The 13,886-nt window shown below is 34.8% G+C and overlaps 1 protein-coding gene across 2 annotated transcripts; it reads right to left on the reverse strand.

Annotated features, from left to right (window-relative positions):
* Positions 1-257: 257 nt before the first annotated feature.
* On the reverse strand, positions 258-13,566 carry LOC110466253 (maltase A1-like). 2 transcript variants are annotated; one of them, XM_021522661.1, is made up of 11 exons: positions 13,499-13,566; positions 13,039-13,313; positions 11,023-11,202; positions 10,120-10,262; positions 9,726-9,851; positions 8,210-8,305; positions 5,784-5,890; positions 4,575-4,764; positions 3,815-4,000; positions 2,085-2,222; positions 258-1,673 (listed from the first exon to the last, which is right to left on the reverse strand). In XM_021522661.1, the coding sequence occupies exons 2-11, from the start codon at positions 13,277-13,279 to the stop codon at positions 1,326-1,328; spliced, it is 1,755 nt and encodes a 584-aa protein (XP_021378336.1). In that variant the 5' UTR covers positions 13,280-13,313; positions 13,499-13,566; the 3' UTR covers positions 258-1,325. The 2 variants fall into 2 exon arrangements, with proteins under 2 accessions (XP_021378336.1, XP_021378335.1); XM_021522660.1 differs by lacking the exon at positions 13,499-13,566 and having other exon boundaries at positions 13,039-13,491.
* Positions 13,567-13,886: the final 320 nt, after the last annotated feature.

A 13,886-nucleotide genomic window follows, 5' to 3' on the forward strand; every position in this document is an offset into this window, starting at 1 on the left:
ACTAAAGTGTTAAGGACTAGTAATGTTCCAAAGGAAAGAGTTTACGGACGACAGACGACGGACAACGGACGCTTCGCCACGGCACAGACTCACTTCGCCATTTGGACAAGGTGAGCTAAAAACATATTGCGTCCCCGTGTAGGCTTCATCAATCTGTACTTGGATATCTTCAATATCTTATATGGTTTAATAAAAGGACATCGAAATAAAACAGAAGCAGCTTTTGCACTGGTACACATTCATTTAATAAAAACAGAATTACACGAACCCTCTCGTGGACGCATTATATATAAAACTTTGTCATACAGTGTATTTCCATTGAAAAGCATGCAGATTATGATAAACATCTTCGGCATACTTTACATTTTCTAATATTAACATAGATATTTAAAGATGGAATTATACAGAAAGTATATTATATCCTTTCTTTAAAACAACATTTCCATACATCTCCCCAGGGTTATAGGCACGGACTTAGATAGTTAATTCCGTAGTATAGGTCATTTTTACTGTGTTCTAGATATATTGAAAATGAATTGATGAATAAACCTGAATGCTGAACGCCATAGATTTTAAATACAAATGAAGAAAGTTTCATGCTAAAATGTATATAGAGATGCTTAGATACATATTTATAGTGAATCAAGGCTACTGGAAAATATACTCAATTTGGATTGTCCATCAGTGTAATGTATATTTAAAATGACGAGCGAAACGCACGCCTGGCCCGTCGGCATTTTGGATGTCCGGTAATAAGCACAAATGAAATTTCGCCCTTTATGGCATAATAAAACAATGTGTTTTCTTGTTTATGTTTGTTCGGAGTTTTCTTCAAATACAGATAAAAAAAACAGGTTTATTTCAACTTTACGGTACCCCGGACAAAACCATGTCATAATAAAAAATTGTCTCACATATTTGTTATGAAATCCACCAGAGATCAATAGAAACAAGTTTCGTCCATTCGTCACAATTACATTCCGGTTCCATATGATAACTACACAGAAAAAGGTTCACCCAGTCGAAACCTGCATGGAGGGTGCTTAACTTCCAAAACCTAACCATCGAGTTTAGATGCTTTTGTTAACATCACACAGGAAATATAGATTCTATTAGTCAATTATAAAATATAATTATTTATCTTTTCTAATTAATAGGATCATTTCTGGCAATCCAGGTATATTTTCTGAAATGGAGTTCATTCTCAAAATCCCCATATACTATATTATAACTCAAAAAAGACGAGAAAATAGCATCTGGGTTAATGATGTCCCTTCCGCGACCTCTCTTAAATTCAACATTGAAATAAAAAAAAAATCTGTCATTTAATGCTCTTGATAAGTGACAGCAACGACAATGCCCTGATTAGACCCTACGGAAACACTTGACAGATCTACATCCTGTCCGACTTGGATCGAATCGTCCGTCGTTATAGCAACTTTTCCTTTGGTGGAGAACACTGGACCGGAGGAAAAGTCATGTGTTACACTCTTGGAACCAAGATTGATTACGACTAGGTGCGTCTGCCAGCCCTCTGCATTTCGTACATAAGATAGAATATCAGAAGTCACTACTGCAAATTCGAGAGTATTGGTCTCAAATGACGGGTGCCTCCTGGTCTCGATCAGATTTTTATACAATTGCAAAATCCCACTAGCGTTTGCCTTTAGCACCTGAAATATAATCAACAGTAACAGGGTATATATGAACAACTTAAACCACCTTATTGTATAGAAACAAAACAGAAAATTGAGACAACAATATATCATATAGTGAACAAAATTCATACCTTTGCAAGTTCGACTCTTTTATTTGAAATTTAATTAAAATGAATTTTAAATCGTTTTCTATTTATACCTCTACTGCAAAAAAATTGTCCAAGTGCGTTATATTTGTGGACTTAATACACATAATTTATTTATTATTCAGCTCCAATATTTATTTAGACGATGTCAGACGATGCTGCAAAGGACTACAGCGATGTCTGTTCCTAGAAATTATTCACGATATTTTCTGAAATGATCACTTAAACGGACAGGTTAATCAGAAAACAGTGGACTACAAAAGCAAAGTGATGCCCCTACCTGTACATTAACTGTGGCATATTCCGAACTCAGATGCAGCCACGGTGTTACGGATTGATTAGTAAACCCAGCTTTCACACCGGACGTCCATTGCATGGGCGAACGTTCAGGATCCCTAGTCTTACTCAGATATCCGTCCTTCAATATCGAAATATACATACATAGTAGTTTATATTAGTTTGTACTGTTTACAAAGTGACTACTATCTTAATAGGTAGGGATGCAGGTGAAGATATGAACAACAGTTTAATTTTCAGAGTTGTTTTTACACTGTACACTGATAATTGTGAAATACATAAATACATATTCATTAAGTATATCTTAAAGATCCCCGTTCCTTTGTGGGAGGGGTGATCGAAAGTCCAGTTTTTGATTTTTGTTTTTATATATTTCATCTTTATTTTTTTAGGGCCCACAAAGGTTAGTTTTTCAGACATGATTTATTAAAGCCGGTGTCATGACGGAAAATGATATCCGATTAAAGTTCAAGGTTTTTGCTTTGGTTTCGGGATCCTTAACTAACAGCTATAACATGGAGAGACGGGTAAACAATGGTGAGCTGACGACATTTTGATAATGGACTTTTTGGGTCTAGCCCACAATCCACAGATTAAACTTGACATATCATTGCAATTAGTCAGATGTTGTTCACAAACAACATCGTTCTGAGTTGGCAAACAAATATTGTCACCTCACTTTTCTTTGTGGAGTTCTAATATTAAACTGACCAATGTTCGGAACAGCAGCACGAATGTCTCATATTTCCAAGTTGACGTTATATTGTTTCCTACTCAACTTTTTGAGTTGGAGTTCAAATATCTCCCTACTGAACTCTTAGAGCCTCTGCACAAATTAATACCTACTCAACTTAAGAGTCTCTGCACAAATTAATATCTACTCAACTCTTAGATTCTCTGCACAAATTAATACCTACTCAACTCTTAGATTCTCTGCACAAATTGATACCTACCCAATTCTTAGAGTCCCTGCACACATTAATACCTACTCAACTCTAAGATTCTCTGCACAAATTAATACCTACTTAATTCTTAGAGTCCCTGCACAAATTAATACCTTCTCAACTATAAGAGCCTCTGTACACATTATTACTTACTCAACTCATACAGCCACTGCATTAATCAATACCTACTCAGCTCTTAAAGTCACTGTACAAATTAAAACCTACTGAACTCTTAGAGCCTCTGCACAAACTAATACCTACTCAACTCTTAGAGCCTTTGGCAAATATTGTACATACTCAACTCTTAGAATCTTTACACAAATTAATACCTTCTCAATTATAAGAGCCTCTGTACACATTATAACCTACTCAACTCATACAGCCACTGCATTAATTAATACCTACTCAGCTCTTAAAGGCACTGTACAAATTAAAACCTACTGAACTCTTAGAGCCTCTGCACAAACTAATACCTACTCAGCTCTTAAAGTCACTGTACAAATTAAAACCTACTGAACTCTTAGAGCCTCTGCACAAACTAATACATACTCAACTCTTAGAATCTTTGCACAAATTAATACCTACTCAATTCTTAGAGCCCCTGCACAAATTAATACCTACTCAATTCTTAGAGTCCCTGCACACATTAATACCTTCTCAACTCTTAGAGCCTTTGCGCAAATGAATACCTACTCAACTCTTAGAGCCTTTGCGCAAATTAATACTTTCTCAACTCTCCGATTTACAGTCAGAATGTATCCCTGATTACCTTTCCAAGTCGGAGTCCAAATGTGTCCCGACTCTCGTTGAATGTGTAGTGTACGTCGGTCATGCCTATCTCCTCGCCGTAATAAATGACGGGGGTACCAGGAAGGGTGAGAAGAAGCATGGCCATTGCCCGGGCCCGATTTTCTCCAAGTCTCGTAGCCACCCGCGAGAAGTCGTGACTTCCTGTCTACAATACATTTATTCATGATATTTTAATAAGCGTATTATGAAGTACATTTAACTATAATTATTCGTACAGAAACAGGAATATAGTTTTGTTAGCAAATAATGTACATAATCTTTATATTGTTTTAATATCATGTATGCTTATATTAATTGTCATTTACTTTACACCAATTAACGTTTAATTATTGATACATATAAAATATATCATGTTTTAATATCAACAGTTAGGATTACCTTAGGTTTTAGTAGGCGATGTATTTAAATAACTTTTAGTTTGAATTGATGTCTCAATATTTTCTATTGAATTGTTTGATTATTTGTTTGTGCCCGCAACCCAGTGGTGAAGGGCTAGTGGTAGCAGAATGTCGGACGCCTTAACCACTTGGCCACCGCGGCCGATTTCCGATTAAATACTTGTGCATTAACAAGTTACATTTGAATAATTATTTCAGACATATGTATGTATATATGTGAAGATGCTTAATACACCACATATGTGTGTTTTACTCTTAAACATCTTGGCGTCGGTACAGGTGGATATCTTCTCCTAGGTGATACTATGGATTGTATCTTACTAAGAAATTCGGCCAGTCGTCTGACCGTAGTGTCTCTTTAGTGTACTCTTTGATGACGTCTCTCATGCACGATCCATCGCACGTTCTGTTAACTTTCTTGACCAGGTCAAAGTTGAATGGTATCGTGCCGGCATCGTAGTATTTCTTGACAATGTCTTTGTCAACGGAAGTGGTCTCCGAAAACATGACCCTATAGATGAGATATGACAAAATAATTATGCACAGCCTTGTACATAGTAAGAAATCACTGATTGCACCTTATTTTTAAAAATCTTTTTACTTTCATCTTATTAATATACATTATATACCCAATATCATATAAAGATAATAAGATTTCGTTAAAATGATTATTTCTAGACATATGGTGCTGAATACATTTCATTTGTATTCTTGGTCTAAGAGTTATCTTCCTTCTAAGTAAATTTAGAATATCAATATATATAGTCGACATTTGTGTTGCCATGACAGTAAGATTTAGTTGGTGCTATATCATTGGTTTATTCAGGCCACAAAGCAATTATCAGATATGTTTTTACAGAGCAGCACAGATTACACAGTTACTTAATCAGGTCTCAAGACGTTATATAGATGGCCATACCTGAAATAAAATATAATTGCAACCCTTGTATAACTATCAGCAAAAAAAGTTATTTTGATATGTTTCCATTTCCAATCCATTTTCCTTAATGAGCATAACAATAAGAAATTGCGTTCATAGCCCTATGAACGCAATTGGATCAGCTCCATTTGAAGCCTCTACTCCCGCCTCGAATAACATGAAACATTTTGATGATGTTAGGCTGTCCCAAGAATCTCGTTTGCACTGTCGACATTAACACTTCAATATCGGAAATATAAGGTAATATCTGTATTCAGATCAATTATGAGTAAAAAAATTAGAATGTAAATATAAGGATTGAACGGCATTTTGTCAATGTTCATTCCGGTATTAAAGCAAATCTGTTTACATTTTTTTTTTAACACGAAGCCCGCTTACATGGAATATGTATGTAACCGATTTGCGTTCATGCCGTTCAATCCTTATATCGAAGTCATTAATACAATGAGGTTCTGAAACATCCCGAAACAAACTTTCTGATAATGACTACATTAGATTGCTTTTCTTCTCAAGTTAACATGTGTGCTTCACATGTTTCATTTAAATTAATTTATGACACATATTCGTGGTGATATGTGAATATATCTTACCTTGGCGGGTCACTGTATGTGTCTAGTAATTTCTTCCAACCTTGAATTACAGGAAAAATCTCGGGTAAATTCACAGTTTCGTTTTGTATCGTTTTACCATCTTCTTCCTGTGTTAAAACGAATTTCGATTGAATGCGGTATTTTGAAATTCCTGTTTATCTCAGAAATGTTACGGAAACGGAAACATTGAATACCTTATACTGAGTCAAAGAATAATGGACGTTTTTATAAACAGCATTTATAAAACTGATAGAGTCAAACAATGATAGATAGACGTACAATGTGTATACACAGCTAATATAACTAGACAATAATATACAGACGTTAAATGTGTATATACAGCTAATATAGTTACATGTAAGCAATGATATGCAGCCGTAAAATGTTTATATATATACAGCTAATATAGTTAAGCAATGGTATATAGACGTAAAATGTGCTGATACAGCTTATATAGTTAAACCATGTTATACAGACGTAATATATATATATACAGCTTATATAGTTAAGCAATGATATGCAAACATAAAATGTTTATATACAGCTTATATAGTTAAACCATGTTATACAGACGTAAAATATGTATATACAGCTAATATAGTTAGACAATGATATACAGACGTAAATGTTTATATATATATACAGCTAATATAGTGATTTAATGATATACAGACGTAAATGTTTATATATATATACACAGCTATTATAGTTAGTTAATGATATACAGACGTAAATGTTTATATATATATGTACAGCTTATATAGTTAATTAATGATATATAGACGTTAATGTTTATATATACATACAGCTAATATAGTTAATTAATGATATACACACGTAAATGTTTATATATATATATACAGCTAATATAGTTAATTAATGATATACAAACGTAAATGTTTATATATATATACTCAGCTAATATAGTTAATTAATGATAAAAAGACGTAAATGTTTATATATATATAGCTAATATAGTTAATTAATGATATGTAGACGTTAATGTTTATATATATATACAGCTAATATAGTTATTTAATTATATACAGACGTAAATGTATATATATATACAGCTAATATAGTGATTTAATGATATACAGACGTAAATGTTTATATATATATCCAGCTAATATAGTTAATTAATGATATATAGACGTAAATGTTTAAATATTTACACAGCTAATATAGTTAATTAATGATAAACAGACGTAAATGTTTATATATATATCCAGCTAATATAGTTAATTAATGATATATAGACGTAAATGTTTATATATATATATACAGCTAATATAGTGATTTAATGATATACAGACGTAAATGTTTATATATATATCCAGCTAATATAGTTAATTAATGATATGTAGACGTTAATGTTTATATATATATACAGCTAATATAGGTAATTAATGATATACAAACGTAAATGTTTATATATATATACAGCTAATATAGGTAATTAATGATATACAGACGTAAATGTTTATATATCTATACAGCTAATATAGTTAATTAATGATATGTAGACGTTAATGTTTATATATATATACAGCTAATATAGTTATTTAATGATATACAGACGTAAATGTTTATATATATATACACAGCTAATATAGTTAATTAATGATATATAGACGTTAATGTTTATATATATATACAGCTAATATAGTTAATTAATGATATATAGACGTAAATGTTTATATATTTACACAGCTAATATAGTTAATTAATGATAAACAGACGTAAATGTTTATATATATATACACAGCTAATATAGTTAGTTAATGATATATAGACGTAAATGTTTATATATATATACACAGCTTATACAGTTAGTTAATGATATACAGACGTAAATGTTTATATATATATACACAGCTAATATAGTTAGTTAATGATATACAGACGTAAATGTATATATATATATATAGCTAATATAGTTAATTAATGATATATAGACGTAAATGTTTATATATATATACACAGCTTATACAGTTAGTTAATGATATACAGACGTAAATGTTTATATATATATATAGCTAATAAACACTTGACATGTTGTTCAATACAAATAACAGAGCACTAAACAAAAGTGAACCGTGTGTAAAACTACACTTATAACAGGCTGCCGAACAACAATGCACAATCTGTATCATTGTCTTTCTTTGTATTTCATGATAAGTATTACTGTCTCTTTGTTTTATAGTGTGTCAATGTAAAGTAATAGAGAATCATATACGACAACAAGATATCTGTATATGAATATACATTACACGTGTGTATTTCCAAATAATTGTACAGCAAATTTAGCTTATCTTAATCAATCACGAGCCTCATACGAAGCCAATAGTTTTCACGAACATATCAGCACAGTATCAAATATACACCATTGTTAGGAATTCTATTTATCCGTGTGTTATAATTACCACTTGATCATGAAGATTTTCACTTTCAAACAGGTGGACAACAGCATCTATCCGGAACCCGGCCACTCCCTTGTCCAACCAAAACCTCATCACATCCTATAGCAAAGAAGGAAAACACAATTAAAATCTACTCACTTGAACAAACATTCACGTACATGATTGGATATTTATTTATCTTGGATATATGAGACAGGTGGTCAAGAAGCACCAAATGCTTACAACAGACCGAGACTCGGGTAAATCAGGTAAATTATCTTCATACCTCCATGTCTACGTGTTATCATATTCCCGAGACTGAAGGCATAGCCATGTTAATGCTTAAACTATAGCCTCTCTTACAAAATGTATTGATACCTTGCCTATATCTTATACCCCTTGTCTAGGCACATTATGTTTGAGATAGAAGACTGAATATTTGTTTGTTTCCCACTACTTGATCGTAATATGCGGCTCATGTAACATCTTTCAAATCGATTGTTATATATAACTCTAGTATACTCTCTGCTGAAGGAGCTTCGCAGATCCCATGGGTGGGTTACGCTCACTTTCGCCCTCTGCAATCCTGGAATATGTCAAAGCAAAAATGAAGACTCGTTGTGCGCCACCTTGTTGGTGAGACAAGAAGACTAGTTCGATCCTTTGATGTACATCAAAATAGTTTCGCGGTCACATAACGGTAAAAACTGACAGGCTTTGAAGTCGGGTGTCACTCCTATGTAATCTTCAAAGGACAGGTATCAGTCTAGTGATTGGTCAGTTTTATACGGGGGGTGGCATATAGTGTTGCCCATGTCCGTCGCGTCCCGTCCCATCCATGAGCGGGGGCATTTATGTCTAACAGACATTTTCTAGTTTTTCTTTGAAACCAATCAAACAGCTGTCTTCGTGCCTTCAATTTTGCTATGACATATTCTAGGATCGACAGTGAGCGTAATTATAACCCCTGGATATTTAGGATGAGCCCATCAATGACCTGTAAATTATACTACTCGGTATATACATTGTATCTTCCTCCTCTCTTGCACTGGGGTTTCGTTAGTATTTCGACGGATATCAGTCACAGATAGTAAATACTCCTAACTTATATACATATTGCCGTTGTACGTTATCGTATTCATGCACAAGTAATGCTTATAATAATAATGTACTCAATTTGATATAGCGCCCATATGTAGCTAGAATAAACCACTCTAAAGCGCTTTACAGTACAAATATTATATAAAGTTATACAATTAGTATATACATTAATCAATACAATTTTTAGAAATTCGTAGGAGCTGCCTTATCAGGCGCTAACTACTAGTCCTATGCCACCTGGCTAATATCTCCCTATGCGTGTGTGCCTGCGTGTGTGCTGGAGATGTATTGTGTTCTGTTTGTAGTTGGACCGTGCTTTCAACGGGATCATTCATAGTGCCATCTCACTTGAAATGCTACAGCACAGATACCGCAATATCCACCCCAGACCAGTTTATGCTCCACCTGGGTTGTTGGAGTTGTGCTTACTCCTATGTACCTGGATAACAGATATGACGTTGGGATTCCTGTAGTTGAGGTCTGGTTGTTCTATGAGGTAATTGTGATAGTAGTACTGTTGTCTCTTATCACTCCACGTCCAGGCGGAATTGCCAATGGTGTTTTTCTAAAAAAGAAAATTGTTAGTTAATAACAAGGCGTTATATCGGACATTTTGTTTCAATGAATAAATGAATAAACATCCTTAAGCAATGAATAGCAAGTATGTATTCAAAACATTAATTCATGATTTTTATTAACTCTTGTTTTCGCTATCAAATAAACAAAGACGATAAATGCAATAAATCGATAAAGAAACCAACGTGATTGTCACAGACAGTATTTCACTGCCATGGCCGATTCGATAATGCATCAACAACGACCTTAACCCTTACCCAGTTGTTAGGGGGCGTGCCGGATGTGCCGTTTACCCACACGTAGAAATCATCGTAACCTTCCTCCCTGTTCTCGCTGTCTACGAACCATTCACTCTCGTTACTTGTATGGTTAGGCACAAAGTCAATTATCACCTTGATATCTGAAATATCATTAAATAACTTCAATATGCGAATAGATTGCTAAGGACTTTTCCCCTATGTGAATCATGTTTTATGCACTGTATTATAAGAAGCACTATTTATTTACGATATTTGTTATTTCATTTCATTTTTATAAACGATAAGCATTATTTGATATATTAATCAGAATTACACGGAGACCTACTCCATTAACACGCAACGCTTGCAGTGCATAAAAAGTGTTTTTGAACGTGTGCAATTTTTCAATTTTGAAGAGATAATGAAATCTTTAAAATGTCATGGATATATTGATATAACTGAAAAGCTAAAAATGCTTTCAATTTTTTATATCTAAAAATGTTTTCAATAAATACTCATGCCGCCGTGTTAAGGCTAGCCCTGTTTCGCTGTATGATCTGTTCATCATTATTGTTCATTTAGACAATATTTCTTTTAAATGTTTATGATCTTTGGAAGGTTTTCCTTTTATCATGCATCTTTTATGTCGTGAAATATGATATGTGCATGCAAGGTTCAGTACCTACAAGTTATAATTAATATAATATATACCAGGACTTACTGTTTGTCTCTTGTAAATACTAATACCATATATACTGCTTTGAATCCCATCCCGGCGGCAGTACAGAATAACTGCACAGTACTTACCCAGGGTGACTCTATAATACTGTAAATGTCTTTTTTTTTTTTTTTTTACAAACAACTGTATCATACCTTTAGTTATACTGAGCTATACTAGTAGTTTTGTGGTGTTAATCTTGCCTTTTTTCTTTGCCTCTTCCAGAAGACGGTCGAAATCGTCCATTGTTCCGAACCGAGGGTCGACTTCTGTGTAATTACTGATATCATAGCCGGAATCTTTCATTGGAGACTTGTAGAATGGGCTGATCCATACTGCCTTTATCCCGAGGTAGGACAGGTACGACAACTTCTCTGTTATACCTGTACACATGAACACAACAAAGAACAACTTAATCAGAAGATCAGTGAACAGTATAAATCAGTTTTCCGTATGTTCCATTTTGTCTTTTTTGCCTATATAAGTAGGGGGCCGCGGTGGCCAAGTGGTTACGGCGTCTGACATTCTGCTGCCACTAGCCCTCCGAGGACCACTGGGTCGAGGGTTCGAGAGTCGTCAGATACTGGCTGTAGGTCTGTGGTTTTTCCCCGGTAACTCCATACTCGATATCCACGGTTTACGCTCAATTTCGCTTTATTCTCTACACTGTATTGTTTATGAGAAAATAACAATTGTCATTGTCTCTAAACCCCTGGCATATATCATAGCAAGGCACGAAGAGAGCTGTTTGATTGGTCTCGGGTAAAAAAAAACGACCAATCGCTAGGATGATACATGTCCTTTGAAAATTACAAAGAAGAAACGCCCGAATTAAAAGCCTGTCCATTTTAACCGTTACGTGACCGCGAGATTCTTTTATGTACACCAAAGGATCGAACTAGCTTACTTGTCTTATTGACAAGGTGGCGCACGTCGAGTCTTCAATTTTGCTATGACATATATAGTCCAGGGGTGCAGAGAGCGAAAGTGAACGTAACCCCTGGATACCGAGGATGCGGGAACTCCGGCTTTCCTCCACCACCAAAACCTGACACGTCCTTAAATGACCATAGCTGTTAATAGGCCGTAAAACACAAACAAACCAAACCAATGCCTATGTAAGTTATATCGGCAAAAAGGACAAACGGGAAAAGTCACTAACTAAGATTCACTGCAGGTTCGAAAAGACATGAAATCAGTTACTATTGTTCCATAAACTAGAGCTATCACAGGTTAATAATTGTTTTGAAAATGAAATTTGTATCCACTGATCAGACTAATGTATGAATTACTTATGAACTTCCACAGACATATAGTGTTACTGTGTAAATAGAAGGAATGGTTTTCTTATTTGATCGGGTTATGAGGATATATATTGTATTTCCTGCTGTGTACTCGGCTCCCTTTGTTCCCTGAAATATCTCTCTAAAAATACCTCTGATCATATAAGCTAGATGTCTGGAAAATCTGACTGGGTGTGTAGTGTCATGTTATCGTTTCCAGGTTTTGATTTAATCATACACTGTCTGTATTTAATTTGCAAAAATACAAATGGGATTAGACACACGTTAACAAACTACAAAAAAAACCTCTTTTCCCTTTCGGACATTTCAGTGTGATGACACTATAAAATGTAAATATCACTAGTGTAACGTGTGCCATAAAACCAATTGATAATGTGACCAGTGGCAGCGGTGTTGACGTTAGTTGTTGATTGGTCACATCAACAGTGGACACTCTCGTCATATGATGTTAGTTGTCGATTGGTCACATCCACAATGGACAATCTCGTCATATGACGTTAGGTCTTGATTGGTCACATCAACAGTTGACAATCCCGTCATATGACGTTAGGTATTGATTGGTCACATCAACAATGGACACTCTCGTAATATGATATTAATTGCTGATTGGTCACATCAACAGTGAACAATCCCCCCGACATATGACATAAGTAATTGCGACAATGTTATTCCAAAACAAAAATACTTTTGACGGTTTTATATAATGTATAGTCTCCTTTTGAACGGTTAGAATTTGGACGCTTATTTTCGATGTTGTTACATTGCTTTATCCTTTCGTTTTCACCAGACTTGAATATTGATTTCGAAATGATTTAATACGCATAATAATTAATTGTCTTAAAATTTAGATTTTGTTTTAGGGATATCTTAAAATAGTTTTTTGGTCTGACGATACTGGTCAATGTGGACACCTACCATTGAGATCGCCGTCTCCGTCCCCGTTGGTGTCCTTGAATGACCTTGGGTAGATCTGATAGACGGGTGTCGTCTTCCACCACTGTAGGTCGGACGTATCGTATTGAACCCTTTTCCGAACGTCTCCCGTAAAAGTGACAACACATAGTACAGCCACACTGACCAGCAAAAAAGCGAACACTATTACGCTACAGCGGGTCTTCGAGCAGCAGTGCTCCTTAGGGTCACCTTCCGCGTCCATCTTTACACCACAGCACTAGAAGCTACTTATACTCCTATTGAAGAGTAAAACGTATTGCGTTATTTACTCTCCAACTACTTGATTATTAGATCCGTCGGATAAATACAACAAACCTGTTCACCTTTTACGTTCTAAATAACATGGTTGTACCCTAGACATTCTCGTGTTGGTACCGAGATAACTATTCGGTCGCTCAAACTATCAGTTTTATATCTTTACCTTGCATTTGTCCAAACATGTCAAGCTTAACGACCCCGGCATATAACGTTTCTAGGTATGGACTCTTGGTTATCAGTATATAGCTTATAGTGTATATTCATTTACGTCTATCTGGGCAAAGATAAATCTTTCTCGAGTAAATAGAGTACGGTGTTTTGAACATGAAGCCGACGAAAACACAACAGTATGGAAACGTGTATATCAGTCACAAGACTCTAAAGATTGGATCATGTAATACTGAAGTAACTGGATTTATCTGCGTGCAATAAAAGTCTGCCGTGGAGATCAACATCCTATCATAAGTGACTATCATCCAGTGAAATAGGGGAATTGAGCTTGGGGGGAGGGGTCCAAATGAGCTTAGGGGGAGGGGTCCAATTGAGCTTTG

The sequence above is a fragment of the Mizuhopecten yessoensis genome, unplaced genomic scaffold (genome assembly GCF_002113885.1).
Source record: "Mizuhopecten yessoensis strain PY_sf001 unplaced genomic scaffold, ASM211388v2 scaffold11125, whole genome shotgun sequence".
In the NCBI taxonomy this organism is placed as follows: Eukaryota; Metazoa; Mollusca; class Bivalvia; order Pectinida; family Pectinidae; genus Mizuhopecten; species Mizuhopecten yessoensis.

Coding starts and splice junctions, on each gene's coding strand:
- LOC110466253 (XM_021522661.1), bottom strand. CDS start 13,279: ATGGACGCGGAAGGTGACCCTAAGGAGCACTGCTGCTCGAAGACCCGC. Junction 2,223..3,814: donor TTGGACTCCGACTTGGAAAG/GTAATCAGGGAT, acceptor TCGATATTGAAG/GACGGATATCTGAGTAAGAC. Junction 1,674..2,084: donor ATGCCACAGTTAATGTACAG/GTAGGGGCATCA, acceptor ATTATATTTCAG/GTGCTAAAGGCAAACGCTAG.